Raw genomic sequence first — 21,864 nt, 5'->3', positions numbered from 1 at the left:
TGGATGGAGTTCAATATAAAATTATATAACACGTGAAAATAGAAGTGGAGTAACAAAACTATAACAAATAACTAGTATCTAACAAATACGGTAAAATTACTAGCATAAATAAATCGAAAAACTTTCGATTTATATGCTAGTAATTATAAAGCTTTTAAGTCTTCACTTAACTGATTTAAAATAAAAAGGTATTTATATATATATAGATATTTATTATATATAGGCCATGTAAAAAGACGTGAAGAAGGTCACGTGACCAACAAAAAAGAGCAAGAGACCGCCCACCGTCGACCTATTGCTCAAATATCCAAAAGGATCTCAAGCAAGCTCAGTTGCCAGAATCGACAACCCAAGACCGAATAGTAGGAGCCCGACCCCACATAACTGGACCAGGGATGGAAGAAGAAGTTCCTATTTATTCATTCAGTAATATATGGTTATCTAATGTTTGCAAGTTAACTTGTAATGTTTCATATACATATAATGTTTTGGCTTAATATTACAGTAACGCAGCACTTAACAATACAATTACAGCTGGGTATAATAAGGCAGAACAACAGTTCTTTAAAATTGTTATCCATACCTATTACTGTAGGAAATAGAATAGTAGATCATTGTATTACAATTTAAAAAAAGTATTAGGAACTATAAAGGTTTCAATTGACATGGTTAAGTACGAAGTTAAGTATCCTTCTAAGTTTTCAAAATTGGCAGACGGAAGCGGATTGCATCGAAAGTTTTCCTGCAAAGTTTATTAAGTAACCGCCCAGAGGACTTAGCTGCTGAAGAGTGTCAGTGGACGGAGCAAACACTTCTTAAATGGCGACCACGTATCGACAGGCGGTAGAAAACCAAGTTCCTCGGCGGTAACAAAGGAACGTTTTAAAATAGTTACGTAGATAGCCTTATAATTTTCAAGTATCTTTAAGTCAAAACAGTATATATATTTACACAATGACAGCTGATAGCATAGGAATATAATTATATTAGTATGAACAAAACAATAATGGTGAATGAATCCTGATTAAAATGAGGTATGTCGTCAAATCGTTTCTAGGCTAAACGACCATAATTTCAAACTCTACACAGTAAAGGGAAAATATCGCATATCGTTATTTTAAGGCATTTTAAATTCAAGCAATTGCATGTGTAACCGTAATCCAATCTGTTAACTTTCCCTGTTTACGCTCCTCTGTAATTTTCTGGTCTCCCGTTTCCTAGGTTGGAGTAGGGTCCTTTCCAGGAAGGCAATTTATAAAGGTGGTTAATTGTTAATAGTTAATTGTAACGGTGCTAGCATTGCTAATTGGACGAACAAACAGAAACAATCCAACAAGTAATTGCTCTCACCCTGTATTTTCATAACAAATATCATGTTTTTGCTCTCTGGTATTTATTATGAGTTAAACATTTTCCTTGTTTCGCCCTTGTACCTAATAATGAATGTTTTAGATATATCAAGTTCCTACTAGCCCCTACCTAAACAAACTCACAAACTATTATTCCATTTATGACCATAATACAATTTAAAAACTCACTAATCTTCTTTTCTATTTTACAGAGTCGGCGCGAATTTCGTAAACCGCATTTCCATTCATTTCTAGGTTTTAGTTTCAATCTATTTTTATTCTCTTTCCATTAGGTTCAAGAGCAGAATTGCAGAAAATATTAGCAAATCCTTTTACGAATAAAAGTGAGAATTTTAATGTTTTATTTGTGCTCTCATTTTAGTTTTTGAGTCACGAGCGGTAGTTTGATAGCTTGTCTGTGACACACAATGTCCCGAGTTCGAATCCAGGCCCGGTCATGTAGAAAATTAACTTAGTTTGATTGGTCTTGGACGAATAAGTAAGAGTTTATTTTAAAACTAGCTGTCCACAGGTTACGCGAAACGCGGGCTGAGCCGCGGGCAGCCCGCGTTTCGCGTAACCTGTGGAAACTATAATTATTATGCAAACCTATAAAAGATATATAGTAAATTCACTAGTATCCTATTCCCGTGCCAATTTTATATAGCCTGTTAACAATCGCATGCTAATTCTCTAATAGCAGCCTTGAGCGCTAACTACACACAAATGAATCTGTTACACCTAATTACTTAAGCGACTAGAGAAATATCATATTGCCCCAGTTATACACTTAATGTACTCGTTATTGCTTAATATTTGTATTCATAATAATAATCATAAGCATAATCCTATCACATTTAAGAACTAAATGGCATCATAATATGTACCTAAGCACTCTGAAGATTGAAATAATTTCAAATGAATATCGCGCCTATCATAGTGACCTATATTTGGTTTCATTAATAAGGTCAGCTGCTTTTCATGAATAATCTAACTCAACTTCAATCATGATTGTTGCACTGAAAATAGATGGCCAGTGTTTTTTTCTAAAGGACGCACAAAGGTGGCCCATCAGCAAAAAATATGAGTGTAAAACATTTTTTACAGCCATCACCATCGTCGCACTAAAAAAAAAAATGATGAATTTTCTAAAACCATGGAGCACACAGTATCCAACAGCTAAAACATTTGACTAAATACATTTACTTACAACAATCATCGCCTGTCGTACCGGTTTCTGGCACTTTAGAATCTTTCCCATGGGTGTCGTAAAAGGCGACTTAGGAATAGGCTTATAAACTTGAGATACATCTTGTAGGCAATACAATCTTGTAGGCTATAGCAAGCTGTCACTATTTAAATCTCAATTCCATCATGAAGCCATAAACCTGTACCCACGTGGCTTTTAAGTCTTTTCGAGACTATTAGCTCTGTCTAATCCGCAGGGGATATAGCCGTGATTATATGTATGTATCATCGCCTGCTTTCTGTCTGCATTGTGTTGTGGCGTTTTTAGCGGCCGATCAATACGATCCGCGTCGTCGTATCATAGTCATGCACTATTTCAAACACGGTGCTCAACATAAGTCTAAGTAATGACTGCATCCGTATATATAAAGAAGGAAAATTGTGAAACACACCCAACTTGTCGCGCATTATGAACTGGACACATATAAAACTGATTATAAAGCAAACAAAAAATCAATAACAATTAAAAGATGATTCACATCTTTGAAAGTTGCATCTCATCGGATAATGTAGGTGCTTATAATACATACGATGTACTTCTGCATGCAATTATGTTATGGTTACACTCAGCGCGGGTCGATACGGGTGGCGCCGCCGGATTAACATAGTACGCGACTTGGAATGCCAATTCAGGTTTTTTACCCTAAAGCAAAAACGAGAGGTACAAGTTTTTTGAAAATATACGCATTTAAATGTCTTATTAAGAATTTATTTTTTTCCGGTTGAAATGATAATGTACTATTTTTCATAATAAAAAGTTACTCCAGTTAGGTTAGGTTACTCTACGTTAGAGTCGAATAAAAACATGAAATTAATTAAAGAAAATTGATAACATATAAAAATATTAAAGAAAGCTTATCATACGTTTCACAACAATAAAAAAAGCATTATGTAAAATACAAAAGATTCTGACATTAAATTTTTTATCGACCTCAGTGGAGTTGTGGTCTGGGTTCAAATCCCAATCTGGGTGTCGAAAATTTGGCATATTTTCACACATAATCATTGCATTGTATGTGATCTGGTTTTTTAAGACAAAAGGATTTTGGGTCAAAACAATTGCTGTTTGTAATATAATAAATCTTTAAGACACCACGATTTACTTCTCATCAGGTGGATCTCCTCAACGCAATTATACGAAAAATCAAGCACTAATAGGTCCTCTCAAACATTTTGTGTCTAAAACCCAACAACTACAAAACAAGGCTAACGAAACTTGCCGGATTGCCCTCGTTTTGGTTCTAATTTGCATCCTGCGTGCTAGGACGTAGCCGTCGTTAGGGCCACCATTAACATGAGAACAGAAGTGAACGCATCTTACGAGGTGCCCTCGGAGACAAGACGAATTTTAACGGTATAATCTGAAGACTGCAGAACTTTTTTGCCAAAATTATCATTTCGCATAAATTGTTTACCTGTAAAGTAACCTAATTTGCCGTTAAATTTGTGGAAACCAATAAATTGCCAAGACAAAATTACTTACATAAATGTGGCTATGTCCAGGTTTGGAAGCAGTCATTATCATTTTTATGGCGTATGTCAAAGTTGTAGTAGATTATAATTATTTCATAAATGTTTCTTAATTTTATTTTCTATTTATTCTACGATTTTTCTCTGAAAGAAATATAACAAAAAGGGAAACAGGAGAAAGTTTTCAGTGTTGTACAATAGACGTCCCGAACATTCAAAATATTTCCGAGCAGATTCCAGCAAAACCCGTTCACTGAATTGTGCTGTGCTCTATTTCCTTTTCTATGTAGAAAAATATTGTAGCATCGTTCAGTATTTGTTTTTTTTTTTTTAAATATTGGTAAATAGATTTACTATTCGATTTTCCAGACATCGCTATCCAATCCTTTGTCCTTTCTATCCATTCTACATCGAATGCCGAAACATGATAATAATTATTATTACCTGAGTTATAACAATATTCTTTATTTAACTTTAAAATTATTTTAATTTACTATAGTTTTATGATGACTACATCCTGTATTATACCTATTATCCTCAGCTCAGATTGGGTTTGGGCTGTTCCTGCAGTCCCAAACCAGTTTCAAGCCAGTTTTTAAGCAAAATGTTGAGAGGGGTTCGAATACATCTGAGTGGGATGTCGCATAATTTGGTAAAAAAATCGGGTCAAGAATAGTTAAGGAAAATGGTTTAATAGTATAATATTTAAAAAATACGATTTGTTTGCATACATTATTGCATACATATTACAGATTTAAAATATTCTAAATACTTATAATATTTATTAGGAATAAAGCCTCCTCATGTTATGCACCCGGCGAGGCTGTGTGAGTCTACATTAAACAGTTCAATATTTAGCCACTACTCGAAAGCAGAAGAATTTCTAAGCAGTGAGTATGGGTTATATGTATATTCATGTCTTTAACGAGATATGAAGTACCCACCTCGAACGTGACGAGAAACCAAATTTTCCCACAGCAATGAAAAATAAATAAGCAAGGTTTTGAACACATATGGTTCAACCGAATAGCTACCGGCTATTTCTCTTAACCTAAAGTATATATGTACCAAGTTAATTTTAAGTATAAATATTTATGACAAAAAAGTTAACTTCGCCTAGCGATTTATTTCCATTATTTACGAGTACCTATTACCTATAGTTTACCTCGGCGACCCCACAACATGAAAGTACTTGGCAAGATACAATTCTTCGAGACTGTTGGAACTGTCTACCCCGCGATTGATATAGACGTGATTTTATGCATGTATCTTGGCTTGCAACGTGGCAAGGTCTTGTTTTCATTAGAATTTAAATGAGTTGAGTTTTGTGCAGTGTTAAACATCGCTAATGAATGCAAATACGACCCATATGCAGATCGACTGACACACAGCTTGCTGCAAAACTTGACGCCACGCCGCAAGTGATGAGCAATTTACATAGATTAAGTGGTTTAAAATTACTGTATGGCTTATTGATAACGCTGTAGCTTCTTTTTAGCCAAAACTTTTTACTACCCAAAAGTTCTTTGCCATTTAAATCTTTCATAAACAATTTGGAGTCAACTAAAGTTATTAATATGAAATAATTGAGCTGATTTCTATAGCGTCCAGGGAATTATTCAATGCCTTATCCATGCCAATAAAATTACTCTAAGATTATACTTCCAACACAAGGTCTATTGTTTGTTATATTTCTTAATCCACTCAAAGCAAAATGTTGAAAGGCGAATAATATTATTTAATAAGAAATATTTTAAAAAACACTTGTTTATCTGACCCGGATCATCAGTCCTTTATAAATACAAAGTGTTGGTAGGTATTCCTACAGTTATGAGTGACTGTAAAGCTCTACCATTAATCTTATAGACATTCTCGTCAAATAAAGCCATTGGAGAAGATAGATGAACGTGAATCCGAAAGACAGGACTGCCACGAAGGTAATCGCTCATTCCGGACACGACTCGCGCTTATCCAGTTACAACCAGCGTCTCAAGTAGTCTCTCAATTGAATCGAGCAGACAATGAGACCTTTTTGAATGCGAAGCTAAGACCTCCGTGGACGTTGTCGCAATCGCAAAGACACTAATGAAGTCAGTGAGCTATTCACAGAATAAAAAGAGCGTAATACTAGCCAGGAGTTAAAGGATAGTAAAGGATAACTCGTTCTATTCTGTGTTAGTAGCCAACAATACAATTAATTAAACATTCCAATTTACCGATCTATTTTCTTGGACAAAACTTTGCGAGTACTGGCTAAAAGGCTTATTAATTATTTCTTAGAAATGATTCGTAGATTCGTTTCATCCACATTCTGAATTGTCTTCATGCAAGGTATGTTCGTCTAGGCTTTTCCAATATTAACTCACGCAAAGTTAATCCAACATTATTTACACCGCCCTTGTAGTTATGTTTTCTTTCAACTTGTTTTCATACATCCTTTCGACACCAAATCATCTAAGCATTTCCATATCTTCTTCTTTATGAATGAGTAATACTAACCCATTGAAACATATTCACAAAGCCTGTAAAGGTATCCAGGAGGTAGCAGGTTACGTTATTGCGTCCCAGTGCATTGTTAGTGTAGTATTGTGCGTCCAACACGATCTCTCAATGGACCATTCTGTAGCCAGCGGGCGTTTGATGTTAAATTGAGCATCGCATGTAGCATATCGAATGCCAAGCTGCGACGGCGTGGGTGCCAGCGGACTGCACTATGGCGGGGCGGGGACTAACGATCTGTACAACGACACTTTTATTTCAAACAAAATTTAAATGGATTGGTCTGTGTTAACTGTAACGTTCTAAAAGTATTGTGCGACAGCCATGCTATGCATGAGCAATTTTAAATTATGTTTCATAGTTACTAGGCTGGACTATTCGTTGCAATCGCTTCTTTAGTAAATGCACATTTCGGTGTTTTATTAATTTCTATTTTTAAATTTAATCTAAATAAGTTTGAAATAAAGTAGGTTATTGATAAATTAAGTCCAGCTTGACACTATCAGGATCAGATCTTAAACATATTTTACGAGTGTAACTTGTTTTCTGTAAAATAAAGCATGCTCGGGTAGTAATGAATTTGAAATACGCTCTGTATACAAAATCATAAAACCAATATTGCTCATGCCTCTCGCTTTTCAGCTTCATGTAAATTTACAGCAAACTGCCGTAACTCGGGTTCTTATAGACTTAACTGTTTAACAAGACTGCGCGTGACGTTCCTGTAATGTAGAGGACACGACTGACGATTCATGTAGTTTGTGCAATAGTAGGCGTGTACAGCTTACTTAAAATCTCAATAACTAAATTGGTTTTTTTGACAAAAATAATAATAAAATATATTTTAATAGTGAAGCAAGAATTATGATTATGGATCATTATTAGACTTCACTTTGAGTAATATAATGTATAAAATCATGCGTTTTTTCCACCGGCAAAGTTTATATAAAGTATTTTGTATTGTTTAATATCAAAATCTAACTAACTATTCAATATTTTGCGCCACTTTTACGTCATCTGCCAAGGAAATTATACAGCGTGTCCCAAACGCTTGTATCCGGCATATCATTGTCTGTTTTATTATAAAACAAATTATTATAAACTACAAAACAGTCTAAATCTTTATTTTTTATGTATTTGATAAATGAATGCCAAGCATTTTATTGACATTTTAAAGTAATAAATGGGAATGAGAATTGCTCCCGTATCAATTGTTGCACGACTCAGTAGAGCTGCATTTTGTGGCAGCCTTCGCTATGCAGCCGCAAAATGCTCGAATAATCTAGGTACCGCCTCCAATTAGAAATTTGAATGTTTTGTTATAAACCATTTAGGTACCTACTAAAAGTTATATCATATATTAGTTGTATTTATAAAATAATTTCTTTATCTCTCTGATATTTGTATCAAACCTATAGAAAAGCTTATTTTGATTTTACTTTTAAACTTTTTCTATTATGACTAAAGTTTCATAAATGAATGCTGAACAGTATGTTATTCATAAAAATAATTAGCAATGTGTCGTAATAATTTTGGCAGGCAATTGTAGAGTTTATTACGGTTAACTACCATCGGACTAAATAAATGTCAATTACTATCCTGTTAATATTAGGTCTAGCTAGAGACAGAACATCATTTGATAAGTTCGAAGTTGATAGTTGATCGAAAATTACCGCAGCTCCACTCGCGTAAGTCTTAAAATATAGTTAATTTAAATCTATGCTAATCCCATGAAAATACATGACAAATTACAGTCTCCTCCGACCAGAAAACTCGTAGTTATTTGTCAGACAATCATCACTCAGTAAAACATTTTGATGAGTACAAAGAGTCTAGTTCATGTTAATCGTTAAAAGCCTACCCTGTGACATCTTTACTTTAGCAAAGCTTAGATGTAACCCGGAGTTTTATCCAATGGGAAAAGATACAAAACAAAATATTTTATAAGTCGGCAAATGCATGTTGCACCAAAACGAGAGCGAAATTTGCAATTTTGAAATATAAACAATCCGCTAGATGTATTTGAAAACTGCAAATTCAAAAGTCGTAACGGAGCAGTCTACAGATACGATTTGCTTTATGTTCTCAATTTTGAGAACTTTTTATCATATGACATTTTATTTTCAGTATGTTTTCGATGATTTAACTTTAACTTGAGTAAAGTTACTAGATATTTGTTTTCTAATTGTACCCATAAAAGTAGGTCAACTGCTTGCAAAAACAAAAAGTTATTTAGAACTAATTATAGATTCTTCTTCTCATTTGCTTCCCTTTTGCACGACTTTTGCAATTAAATTAAAAAATATATACTTATCAATATTGCCTGAAATACACTCTTGAACTTTGAACATTAAAAAAACGTAAAAGGACGGAAAAGGTTCTTAGAAATAGATAATTATCGAATCTGAAAACTGGACATGGAAAAATATGAAAAGTAAGGTTCACTTTTATGATAAAGTGAGCATAGAGTGGCATGATCATTTTTAATGTTTGCTTACGGTGTCAAGGAGTGTACCAGTAGGTATCTGGTCGGCTTGACAAGGATACCTTGTAAACAAAAATAAACAATTATGTGGTTATTAAGTTCTTCTAGAACTGAAAAACCACATAATTGTACTAGACTGTTTGTATCGGTTAAAGCATATCTCTCTTGTGGACTGAAAATAAAACAATAGCTGTACTTAAACTAACAAGTAGTCAAGTGCACTAAGAAGCTATTGTTTACTAATCGACAAATTTGTTTCACCTTGATAAGTAAGCAACCTAGTAAGGAAGCCACGACCACGCCTCGCGACGCGACCGAGGCGTGCAAAAAAGTTAGCTGAAGCAGATAATAAATAGTAAATAATACGTACATATGTTTTATCACCTGTTTATCACAAAAATTGACTTATGATCTCTTTACACATGTTCCATGCGGAAACTGCCGATCAAAAATCAATTAAAAAAAATCAGACCGACTTGATAACCCTGTCCAGTAATTTTTACGTGTCCTTGGCAAAATAATAGATAACAAAATATGTAGTAAAAGTGTAGTTAAATACCTTAAGATTTTGAAGTCTAAGAGTACTACAAACTTAAACGGCTTTGTATTTGTTTTATTGGCGATACATATATGTACATACATCACGCGCTTTCCCAGAGGGGTAGGCAGAGACCAGATCTTTCTATTTGCCACGATCCCTTCATTCTTCTTTCGCTTGATCCACATTCATTTAGACTGATTACTTACTTTTAACCCAAATAATTAGTCTCTAGTAGAAAGCAAGTTCCCATGGAGAGTGGCATTTAGTACCTATTTTAATATTGTTAAAGTCATGAAGGATCACTTTTGGTTTCCCAAGTAAGACTTCAAATTTACCTAAACATCAGGGAAAATTCCAGCGTATTGCAAAATAAAATACTGTTAGTTTTGTTAACAAAATATTTCGTTGTTTACGTACTTACATAGCGCCACAGAAAAGAAACTCTACGGCACGGTTATTGTATTGAAATTAACGTCACACCATAGAATAGATAAAAGGGTTAAAGTTCGTAAAACAAAAAAAAAAAACGATTTTAACATCATTTTGTGTGACCTTACTGAAAAAACAAACGGTATGTAGTTAAATGGTGAATGCTAGGTGTGGAATGGAGGGTATACATTTATGTTTTTCTAGTTACTATTTGAATCTCAATTATATCATTAAGCCATACAACTGAACGTGGTCACTCTTATATATGAAAATTTTGTTTATTTTGCTCATATGGCAACATTCGACAAATTTTTATCAACTTTGGTGTAGAATTAGAAATTATGTTGAAAGTAATATTTGGTGGTATTTCCTATCTAATAACAAGAGTAATTTTATTACATTGGAAACTTACAGCGATGAGAGGCTTAGTACGAGAATAATTAAGATAAAATTAATTTGCCTGGTGCTTCCTACCTAGATCAAGACTGTGATTGTCTTTCTAAAACGACTCTAAACGTTGTCGTTTAAAATTACCAGAAAATGAGCAGTTCTTTTATAGTAATGGTAATTTTGTTATTATTCATTAAGGGAATTTTGCAACGAATAATTGAGTATATTTCTTTGCACAACAAGGACAATTTTCATTCATGATTATAGGCTAATTCTCTTGAAGAACATTTTATCATTTAACCATGTTCTTTAGTTTAACCTGCTAATTAAACTGATTTTTAAGAAACAGCCCTGGCGCATCAGGTAAAGAAAAAAAATGTAGGTAAAAGGTACTAAATGGGAATTTCTTATAGGAAACAATTGGAATCAATACCAGATAAAATTTGCTTAAAAAAATTAAAATACAGATCCGAGTAAAGATAATATTAATAAGAAGACATACGTTTTAATTGTGTCGCTTATCAGGTTGGTAATTGGAGCACGATTACACGCGGCAATGCGGTAGAAGGCGGTTGGTTTGCAATCCTCTGTGGTAGTTTGAGAGCATCTATATTATGTATATTCATAGGTTCTTGTCACAAATCTATCTTTTCTTAATTTTCCACACATCTATAAATTATATACCTATTATAAATTTTCCTGTTTTATAAACCACAGAAATCAGATGATGTATGACGGTAAAACATGAATAAAACGTCAGCTGTTTGTTAACCGCAGTGGATCATAATGCTCAGAATCGCTTAACGAATTTCGTACTATATTTAGTTCCCAATACCGAAATATACTTGAAATATTACAGTAGCTATCTAGGTATCTGTAAACCAAGCATTGTTTTTGTAACCGATGCGTATATTTTTATCGTTAAGAGATAAGTAAAATCTCGCAGGTGATTTATGTAGACTAATAAGATTGATAATGCGGATAGAATTAGCTCGGGTTTAAAATAAATTCAGCGTTGAGTTAGCGTTATGGGGTAGAGTTCATTTCTGTGCGCGAATTGTGTGCGGAAGTCTTCACATTATCTGGCGACAGCCCCCGAAACTTGCTCGACTTTAGACCTAAGGTCACCGGGTATCGATCCGCGACGGCTGGGGACCGCTCCGCCTCTCTCGCTCAGCACGGCACCAAACGCACAGCACGAAACTATTCGCGAGCTGTACCCACCGAACTCTTAAGACATTCCAAGGCATCACGGACACGACACTGAAAGTAGGCACCTACATGCCGCAGGACGCACCTATATGTATACCGATTCGGGAAGGGGCTATCGGGTCGATCGAACCCGCGGAAGCTTCAATGCGGCAAAGTTTATCGCCAGCGGATCCGCATCATTCCCGCTGACCTAGTGAGGGCCGCGGCTGTGGACCGAACCCTGCACCGCCAGCTCGCGGTCGCCGCACGTGTCGCTCATACTATATCGGTCATAGAACACCTTCGGAGTCGCACCGAACGGGAACACTCACCGTTTCCGTTTATGAGGGGGTAGTCGTCGTCGTGTCGGCCGATGTACGTCTTCAGCGGGGTGTCCGTGAGGGAGGGCGACGACCGATCCCTGTCACTCATAATAGTCACTGTATAACACGGCAGAGAATCGACAACAACACTGACGGGGAGACGCGCCGGCCCCGCAACTCGACACGACCGACCTCCGGCCCGCGGCTCGCGCGGCGAATAAATAATGAAATAATGGCACTCGTTGGGCGCTGCTCCTCGCGCCTCACTCCGCAATCAATCCGCACTGCGAGCGCCCTCTGCAGCCGACGTATTCACTACGTTTAAATCGGCACTCCGCCGCGCAGCCCTAGCACTCCGGTCACGAGGTGCTAAGTTCCCGCGAGCGCCGGTAGATGTCCCTCACTCACAACTCCTTATCAAGATCTCTCAAAATATCTACTTGGATACAATCAAACAGCTAGCCGTATCCAAACATTTTGGTTGTTCTGTTCTGAAGCGTACAAAATACTGCTAATAAAAATAATCAACATTTGCCCAAAAAAAAAAAAAAATTGTGCAACGTAAAATCTTAGTGTCATCAAGCGCTATGTTGTGCATAGAAAACGAAATAAAATATGACTAAGATATTCTATTCTATTCATGTGCACTTTACCTACATAAACACTTTACTAACTAAAAATCAGAAATAACTTTTACATGTGATTTCGCTCGCGTAGGTTTATAATCGTTGGACTACCTACGTGTATTTGTAAGCGGACTTATGAGACATGTAAACAAGAAGGTAGGTACGAGTCAATAAAACTTAATAGAAATAAAATCGCTGGCTATAATCCTTGTAAGACATTTATTATAGCAAAAAGGTTGAGAGCTAGATTCAAGCAAGGACTAACAAAGGCTGCGGAGTTTGCTGCTATGAACTCTTTCCAGGCTCGATGCATTAGTGGATTTACCACGTTCAGGTTCATGGCGGGGTCAGTGGTCGGTGGATCATTGATGACCACTGGGGCTTCGGCTGGAGGATCGATAGTGGATTCCCTAGGAGGCTCCCCTGCCTCCTTACGCTGACGGCCCCCCGTCAACAATCTGGACAGCTCAATCTCTGCCACGCTGGCTATGCTCGTCAAACCCCCTGCATTGGGTGTGACGCTCTCGTACCTTGGAGTTTCGTTAGCGGCAGCATCTAGATAAAATATGTACAAATTAGCCATTTCGATGGATTTTTAAATTATGAAGCTCTTATTTCGTAAAAGAGTTTATTATTACCGATTTTTAATGTGTTGTGATGATTTTTAAAGGTTGTGATGTGAATTAAGATGTAGTAACAGAATTAGAAAAGGGTAGCTATGTTTAGATGGTTTGGTCATGTGAAGAAATGAATGAAAGCAGGTTGACTAAGCAAATATACAAGGAGAGTGTGGAGGGAAAGGTCGGAGTGGGAAGGCCTAGACGAAAGTATGTTGATCAAATTAAGGACGTCCTGGCAAAGGCAAAGGCAAAGAAAACCCGACACCACCGAGCTTGCATGAAGAGTGTTATGAATGAATGTGGATGAAGCGAAAGAAGTATGCAGAGATCGTGGCAAGTGGAAAGATGTAGTCTCTGTCTAGTTCTCTGGGAAAAAGGCATGATTTTATATACGTATGTATTTTACAACTATTTGTTGTAAAAATACATTGAAAGGTTTTCATGTAGTTGTACATTAACACACTTTTCATTTTCATCATCAAATGTTAAGAACAAGAAGCCTTAATGATGATGAGAAACCTAATAAGCATATTAAACTCTAGTTTGATCAAGTAAGAATCAGCATTTTCATTGTTTTCTTCGACCTGATATGATCTGCTAAAATCCACCTCTTAATTTCTTATGTTCTGCTATTGTTATTCCCTCTGATTTCTCATCCCTTTTGGTATACCTATCTAATAAATTTTATCAGTCATTTGAAAAAGCTCAAGTGAATTTTTATTACTTGGACAATTTCCCATTTAGCGCTAGTTCTAACTTATCTTCACTTAAACATTTTGTGAAAAAAACAATTATAATAAAACAAAATGTATTTCATAGATGCAGTAAACTCTTACAAACACATTAAACAGACATACACGGAACATTACGCAAACATACACAATGAACACACAATCAATATTATATTTGTAGCATTTGGACGGAATAGAAGTGCTCGGTTTTTTAGAAGACCTACGTCCACATAGTCACATATTAGCTGGTCCCAGTCTTCCGTAAGGTCTCTAATGTCTTTGGCATTAGCCACAAGTTTGTTCCTCATAAGTTGTCGTACTCGTGCCAAGTGCTCAGGTGAATCTTCGTGAACATCGCGCGCGCGCAACCACGGGTCGGCAGTCGTCGATGCCTCAACTAGAATCACAGTTGGAATCATTTTTGTAACTTGCAACAAAACTGGAGGCTTCGTAGTCGGCGGCCCCCCCTTCTGCCTCTCTTTGAGGCCCGCTTTCTTCATAATCGAAAGTCGCGACTTTTCGGCCAGGGATAATTCTTTCTTGTCAGTTTTGGAAGTAGGAGTGAGCGATGGTTCTGAAGATGTAGTCACGATGCTACTTGTGCTAGGAGTAAGCGCAGCTGTAGTGTTTGGGCTAATACTAGTAGTAGTAGTAGCGGGGACCGGGGTCGTAGTCATGGTCCAGGGCGATGTAGTGGACCGCCTCGTGTTGGTAGTGCGGCGCTTGTTAGCGTTCATCATCCGACGATAATCTAACTCCTTTATATTTTCTAGTGGAGACGACGCCCAATCCTCTTCTCTTGCTGAGCACACATAAGCCATATATTAGCTCTTTAACAGATCATCAAGCATCAATCTGGTGGGAGGATGCGGGTGGTACTATTATAAAATTATTAAGTAATTAGAATTCTAACTTGACCATCTAGGTCACACACATCCTCCCTCCTCAAAATCATTAATATGAAAATATACACCTTGGAGTTTCAATAAGCACATTTTAAAGTTAGGCGCTATACTGTTAGAGCTGTTAATTAATTTTCTCAAAATTTTCGGTGTCTTTATTTGAATCTTTTATGGAGGTTGATATTTTTCTGAGATGTCACCTACTAACTAGTAAATCTTATAAGAGTTAAAACGTTCTTTAGGAACAATATCACAATATGACGGCTGAAAGAAGTTTGATTTTTCGTTCACGTAGACAGCCATCATAGCGCAGTATTAACTAGGGCAGAATTAAAAAAAAATATTTCTTACATTGAGGAATTTGGGGCTTACTATGTATTTAATGTAGAAAAGAGGTAAAAGGAAATAATAAATTCGAGCGACGGCAGTGACAATTACCTTGGTAGAACCGCCGCGGTGGAAGCACTTTCTTCCTCATGCTCTGCAGTCTCTTGACATCGTAATAGTCTGTATCGTAGTCTCCAGGCTTGTCTGAACCTGCCTCCAGTCGCGCTCGCTGAGCCGGCCTTAGACGTGGCGGATCGTCGTAACCGCGTCGACGGGACGGATCCCCCTGTCTCCGGTCTATAGGTTGTGCTCCCGAACGACTTTCCGATCCTGACTGCAGACCTGCTTCGTCGTCTGACCGTATTTCATCTATAGGATCTTCTATTTCTCTTAAATCCGGATTCGGAACGTGATTTTTGAATCTATTAGAATTCAAGTCTTCGTCAAAATCGCTCTCTTTGAATGCAGCACCAACTTGCATATCTCGATCTCTAGCTTTACGATGTATAACTCTGTCAGTAGTTTTTCTATTTGAACGTGCCACATCCGCTTCTAAATTATTTTCATTAATACCTCGAATATATTTTTCTATAGAGAACTCTTCATCATCTTTTTCTCTGGTTTGGTCACGTTTGTGTTTCACTCGCGCCCGAATATCTCTTGAGTTTTCAGTTTTTGATTGAATCCTGTCATCGTCCTCTCTATATTTCTGACCACCATTATCACGATTCCGTCTTTCTAGAAAATCGTCGTCATTGCGCGCTCGTTTCGATTGCTTTCGTGACGGTTTATGCCACGAGTCGAATGCGTAATCCTTACTCAAAGACTTTTGAGTAATAACTGTAACAAAAGATATAAAAAGTCTGTAAAAAGTCCCATGAAGCACCAGATTTTGTATGAATGTAACAAGTTGAAAGTTCCCTACAATAAAACTACCTACCATTTACATTTTTTTTATTAAAATATTACTTAAAAAAACTTCACCTTTATTGTCCACTTCGTCCAAAAGTTCGGGGGAGGCGGGAGCAGACGGCAGGTGGTAGTCTTGTGGTGGATCTCGAGGTACTTCGTATTCTCCGTACGCTGGCATTTTTGCCGCCCCATAGTCACCATACTGTGCACCCTACAAAATTTAACCATATATTATTTACTAGCTGTTGCCCGCGACTTCGTCCGCGTAAATTATCCATCGCCTAAAAAAGAATCCCAAGTTTGTAAGCCTATCCCATAGTCGCCTTTTACGACATCCATGGGAAAAAGATGGAGTGGTCCTGTTCTTTTTTGTATTGGTGCCGGGAACCACACTGTACTAAAGTAGACTAACAAACCAAAAATCTTTTTACGTAAGAATTACGCATGTTATGTGCGGCAAAACGAAAATATTATCAAACTGATTTTCTCTTATATTTATATATTATAAGTAGGTATTATGCTGTCGTACAATAATAAATGACTTAAAATTTTAAATTTCGTAACTTATTCGCCTTGAGTTCATTCAAATGTCGATAACTTTTTTTTAGTGAACTGATTTTGATGAAACAAACTTGATATGTTCTTCTGAGTTAAAACAAAGCAATTGGTGAAAGTTTCAAGTAAATCGGTTTAGTACTTTCGGAGATAATCGTGATCATACATACATACAGACAGACAGACAGAAAAAAAAATAAAAATAAAAATTTTTGCTTTCTATTATTCATTTTAAGTGTCCCTCTACCCATTTCAGTCAAAAATACTAAATGTACAAACAAAATATTTTTACTGTTTTATTATACGTATAGATGTCCAAGGAGAACAGCGTAAATCCTATTTATATCCTCACATGTCTGAAGACGAGCTCGAGGTGCGCCTTTTGATCATAATTCTGATTGAGTAAATCAGCTCTCTTTTACACGAAGCGAGTTCCGTCTGAACTCGGCAACCTTTGCAGGGGAATTGGTTCATGGTAAAAGCTGAATACTAGATGAAGGTGCAATACTCGTTCTTTCCCTTCTTTCAAGAAGTTAAATATAGTGTCCAGAACCACAAGGCACAAATTCATTAACAATCTTTCATCCCCTCTTTTAACGCCTACTTTTCAATAAGTATCTGTTGTTCCTCAAGATCACATCTATCTTTGTACAGAAATTAATGAAAATCGGTTCATTGGTTTAGGCGTGAAAGCGTCACAGACAGACAGATAGTGCATAGTTCTTCGCATTTATAATATAAGTAGCAATGTAGTGACAGAATAAACATATATTTATAGACGGGAAGGCCAAATTTCGTTGAAATGAAATACTAAGATGTAATTAGTACTGATATTGTTTGCTTTAGTGTTAACAGGGTTTCAATGTATTCAGTTTTTCAATTTGGAAAAAAATAAGCGCCTACGTTACTTGAAAGCGTGGCGTAGCATCGTTATGACCTACGAGTGGCCCACCTGATTTGCTATTTGTCTGACCTGCACAGCCGCCACCGCAGCCATCGTCACGAGCAGCAGCCACATGAGGTTGGCCAGGCTGCGACCTCCCCTCCACTTCACCGCACCACGTTCAATGGTCACGGCGAACACGTTCCGGGAAGAAGTACACTCCAATTTTGCACCATATTATTATTTTCGTGACTACAATTTTGACAGTGATGTTTGATTTGATCGCTTGACGAGTAATGTTATTTTCAGTTTAATGGAGAAATATTTTTGGTTTGATTCAAAGAGGTTTATTGGTGCATGATGTGATGATTGCAATATCAATCCAATTACATCACTAATATCACTTTTTCCTCTTAGCGTTAACATTTAATCACGTCTATATCCCTTGCGTGGTAGACAGAGCCAATAGTCTTGAATAGACTGAAAGGCGGCATTCAACTTTATGGCCCAATGATAAAGTTGAGACTCAAATAATGACAGCATGCTAGCCTATCACCTACAATAAGAATCCTAAATTTATTAGCCATTCTCTCGTAATGTTAAACTTAAGTACAGTAGTTCGCAGTCAACTCAAAACTTGCGATCAGTTATATTTTTTAACGATATTGTGAATATTTTAAAAACTACTTGTTCGATTTTAATGCCCTAAAACTTATTATATTCTCAGACTCTACGTTATATTTCAAATTCTACGAAAATCCGACCAACGGTTCGAAAGTTATCGCGTTACAAACATATAAAAAATATATTTTTGTCCCAAGTTGATTTATATAGATAGATAGAAAGTGGTAGATAGACCATAATTAAAATTAACAATAGCAACCGATATTCCCATAATAATATATTGAAGAGAAGTTCTCATTAAAAATCAATAGTTTAAATATTTTTTATAAAACTTTAACAAAAATCGGGCTTCTCCCAAAAAGGCTAATCATTGATATTTGTGTGCTAGCAATGGGCTAGCGACATATCACTAGCAATCTAAATTCCATCATTAACCCATGCAGCTGATCGTAGACTATCACTCTTTTGTATGCAACCTATTCATGTAAACTTATTTTGCGTTGTCTTTTCAACAATGTCAATCTCATTGAAAAGACACCATCAATAAATTTTCAACTTTCAACATGACCCTAAATTAAAATGTATAAAATGAGCAAAAATAAAATTTATGCCTTTGCATTTATTATGAAGTAGCCAAAATTTTCGAGTAATGAGTGGAAAAAATAAACAAGAGGATGATGAGGTCACCTGCACCTGTGTCGCAGGTGTGGGGAAGGAGTGCCCTCCTGTCCGCAATGTTACGCATCCCCTGGTAAATTAATTCTTCTCTCATTGATTTCGACGCATTGTAATGCTGGTGATTCGCCACAAACTTGTACCTCGCGAACACTTTTATACATACATACATACATAAAATCACGCCTCTTTCCCGGAGGGGTAGGCAGAGACTACCTCTTTCCACTTGCCACAGTTTCTGCATACTTCCTTCGCTTCATCCACATTCACAACTCTCTTCATGCAAGCTCGGCGGTTTCGGGTACTTTTGACCTGACCCTTTACCAGGACGTCCTTAATTTGATCAAGATACGTTTGTCTAGGTCTTACTACTCCGACCTTTCCCTCCACTCTCTCCTAACACTTTTATTTTAAGCAAAATTATTATTACCTCAAAAACTAATGAACCGATTTCGTTGCCTTATGAACTTGAAAATTACTATTGACAGATTCTACATACCTTTTAATTTCATCAGAATCAGACCAGCAGCGGTTCGAATGTTATCATACATACAAAAAATTAATTTTCGCCCCAAGTTGATTTGTAGACCAGTGAGGCCTTCACTTCGCTGGTGCGGTTAATCAACTAGCAAATAAAATCCACTGCTGAACAAAAAGAGCTTCCACCTTCGTCGTCGATTCTAGCAGGCCAAGACGCGCCGAAAAGCGTTATGATAACCGTGGGATCACGTGGCATAAATCATACCATTCCTGATTCCACGGTGCCTCCAAAAAGGCAAAAAGACCGCGCCATAGCAGTTTAAGTAGGCTGAAATCATACCTAGGTATTTAACGCAAGATTCCAAATACTTAAACTCAAGATTCCAACTTTTATCTGGATGAAGTTTACAGAGGGCTTGGCACAATAAACTATTTACATCTGTTTGACATGTATAAATAATGATATTTTATTTTCATGCACAGAGAGACACATGATTCAAATCCAACCATGGCCTTAACATGACAAAAACTTTGATTTTCCCAATCTAGGACGTAGTTTTAGGCGCACCTCGGGTACTACTCCAATGAGGTGAGAAATCAAGCAGGATTAACAGCAGGAGGACGATCGACTTGAGGCTTATTTTAATGCTTTTCAGCGCTACTACGAGTTCAGCCAGGATGAAATGAAGGCGTTGGAAGAGTGCGACAAGGAGAGCTTCTATCGCCGCTGTTTGCCTTTTAGCACCCTTTTCGCCACCCTCACTGCTGCTGCCATAAAACTTGGTGAGTAATAACTTTTTAATAGAGAATATTCCCGGACGTTGACATAAGCACCTATATCTATCATCCCTCCACTTCCATCTTTGATCATAGGATAAAAGATAAGTATAATGGGCCTCGTCAACGTTTGTGAATAAACTCACAGGTCATACAACCACAAAGTTGGCAGATGGCAGTAGGTAAGACATTCGTTTGACGTGGCTTGTGTGCAGAGAACAATTAAAAACAAACCAGAGAGCTACATTGAAAATACTACAAATAGGCAATTCTCATTTTGTCCGTCGATAGAAGTAAAATAATTTCCGCCTATTGCTTTCTACTAACTTAGTGGATGTTGTTTAGTGTAACTTAGTACCATAAATATTACTATAAATTATTGTATCCGAGGTAACTATTCTTCCTCGTTCTAGGCTAGTGAGGTTAAGTTAGTATATGTATTTAGGTATATTAAAGTAAGTAGGTATCTAATTGATAATTATTTGTGCTAGTGTTACTACACTTGCTGGTGGGAATTAATTTCTTTCAATTATCCGCTTAGTAGTAAAAATAAAATAAAGCACACAAAGAGTTTTCATTATTGAATTCTATTGAAGAATAGAATGGGGGCTGAACCCTTAGCATTATATGCGCTGTTGGAGAGCAGCCACACATCCTATACGGTTCGTTCGGATGCCTTGGAAGATTGGTTCATGAAGAGCCACGGGTTGTGGTCGGATAGTGCCCTATCATTTATAAGTATTTCACTACGTCGTCCGTCGATTCGGAGATCCGTTTGTCCAACATTTCTTTCATTTTGGTTCAGAATAAAATTACTTTGCAAAAGCAGTTAACTAATTTAGATGTAGTATAACATACGCCATTGGAAGATGACAGTGGAGTTGCATTCCAGATCCTACGTAAAACGGTCATACAAAAATATTTTTTGAAGAAAGAAACAAGAGATTTACTTATAATAATTGTTCCTCATAGTTAGAATAGGTATTCCTAGTTATTAAATACTAAGAAAATAATTATAATTCTTCTTTCTTACTTCTGTGAGTGTGGGTACCGCACATCACCTGTGTCACAAAAACATTCGTAGAAGTAAGTTTTCTTTTGTTTTTATTTTTGTTCGTCAACTTCTCTTACTTCTATGAATGTTTTTTAGGGTTTCTTCGCGGCAACCCACATTTCGGAGCTGTGCCTAAAGTGATGGTGGCAGCATTCCTGGGGTACGTCAGTGGTCGGGTGGCCTACGTTCAGCAATGCGAAGCCCGGCTCCGAGAGTTACCTGAGGATAGTCCCTTGGGCAGGCTGATGCGCAGATATCACGCTGAAAGGAACCCGCCTCCGAAGAAATAACACTACGGAGACAAAGACATGTTTTATGGCGACATCAGAGCTACTTTTAAAGATTAAGTTGAACTTAAAATAAAACCGTCATACTGTTGATTTTAAAATCACTTAGTAAAACCTTAAATTTTTTTACATTTTATTGTAGTTAAGTATATTAGGTAGTAGTATATAAGGTAAAGTGTAATTAATGGGCAACTATCTGCTCATTACGTTACCCACATTCGCAACGAATTTTAAGGAGATTAGGTATGGATTTTTACCTACTTGGTGGAAGCAGAGTAGGGAAGGGACTAGTTTAGGTACCTACGTAGTAAGTAGAGATCCAACAATTTAGACTTCTCATAGGCAATCCTCTAAACAATGCTCTTACTGAACCTGACCTTTTTAAAAAAATGGTTATATGCGTTAGTGCTTAGGCCTATGATTTAACTAATGACATAATGATGATCGATTTGAAATGATTAATAATACCTACAACAAGGACTTAAA

The 21,864-nt window shown here is 36.7% G+C and overlaps 3 protein-coding genes across 8 annotated transcripts in view; 1 reads left to right on the top strand and 2 right to left on the bottom strand.

Moving 5' to 3' along the window:
- LOC106134004 (hepatic leukemia factor) overlaps nucleotides 1-12,249 on the bottom strand; it is an 88,334-nt gene extending 76,085 nt beyond the window's left edge. For 3 of the 6 annotated variants that reach the window (XM_013333937.2, XM_013333938.2, XM_060953531.1), the window contains exon 1: nucleotides 11,935-12,247. In XM_013333937.2, coding sequence (XP_013189391.1) covers nucleotides 11,935-12,034 — 100 coding nt within the window. In that variant the 5' untranslated portion in view covers nucleotides 12,035-12,247. Of the gene's footprint in view, nucleotides 1-11,934 lie in introns of all 6 variants that reach the window. The other 3 variants (XM_013333936.2, XM_060953530.1, XM_013333939.2) reach the window with 2 other exon arrangements.
- Nucleotides 12,250-12,436: 187 nt separating this feature from the next.
- LOC106133932 (OCIA domain-containing protein 1) lies at nucleotides 12,437-21,639 on the top strand. The gene is made up of 3 exons (XM_013333814.2): nucleotides 12,437-12,707; nucleotides 19,917-20,043; nucleotides 21,188-21,639. The coding sequence occupies exons 1-3, from the start codon at nucleotides 12,687-12,689 to the stop codon at nucleotides 21,379-21,381; spliced, it is 342 nt and encodes a 113-aa protein (XP_013189268.1). The 5' UTR covers nucleotides 12,437-12,686; the 3' UTR covers nucleotides 21,382-21,639.
- On the bottom strand, nucleotides 12,751-17,674 carry LOC132903956 (uncharacterized). The gene is made up of 4 exons (XM_060953688.1): nucleotides 17,572-17,674; nucleotides 16,116-16,254; nucleotides 15,243-15,971; nucleotides 12,751-13,106 (listed from the first exon to the last, which is right to left on the bottom strand). Exons 1-4 carry the CDS (start codon nucleotides 17,614-17,616, stop codon nucleotides 12,751-12,753), a joined length of 1,269 nt encoding a protein of 422 aa, XP_060809671.1. The 5' UTR covers nucleotides 17,617-17,674.
- Nucleotides 21,640-21,864: the final 225 nt, after the last annotated feature.

Source organism: Amyelois transitella, chromosome Z (assembly GCF_032362555.1).
Source record: "Amyelois transitella isolate CPQ chromosome Z, ilAmyTran1.1, whole genome shotgun sequence".
Taxonomy (NCBI): Eukaryota; Metazoa; Arthropoda; class Insecta; order Lepidoptera; family Pyralidae; genus Amyelois; species Amyelois transitella.
This window is presented reverse-complemented; position numbering and strand designations above follow the sequence as displayed.

Excerpts from the sequence above, each read along its gene's own strand:
- LOC106133932 (XM_013333814.2), top strand. The coding sequence starts at position 12,687 with ATGAGACATGTAAACAAGAAG. Across the intron at positions 12,708-19,916 it reads TGAGACATGTAAACAAGAAG|CGCTACTACGAGTTCAGCCA; the intron begins GTAGGTACGAGT and ends AATGCTTTTCAG. Across the intron at positions 20,044-21,187 it reads TGCTGCTGCCATAAAACTTG|GGTTTCTTCGCGGCAACCCA; the intron begins GTGAGTAATAAC and ends AATGTTTTTTAG.
- LOC132903956 (XM_060953688.1), bottom strand. The coding sequence starts at position 17,616 with ATGTGGCTGCTGCTCGTGACGATGGCTGCGGTGGCGGCTGTGCAG. Across the intron at positions 15,972-16,115 it reads GGACGAAGTGGACAATAAAG|TTATTACTCAAAAGTCTTTG; the intron begins GTGAAGTTTTTT and ends CTTTTGTTACAG. Across the intron at positions 13,107-15,242 it reads ACCGCGGCGGTTCTACCAAG|ATGCTGCCGCTAACGAAACT; the intron begins GTAATTGTCACT and ends TATTTTATCTAG.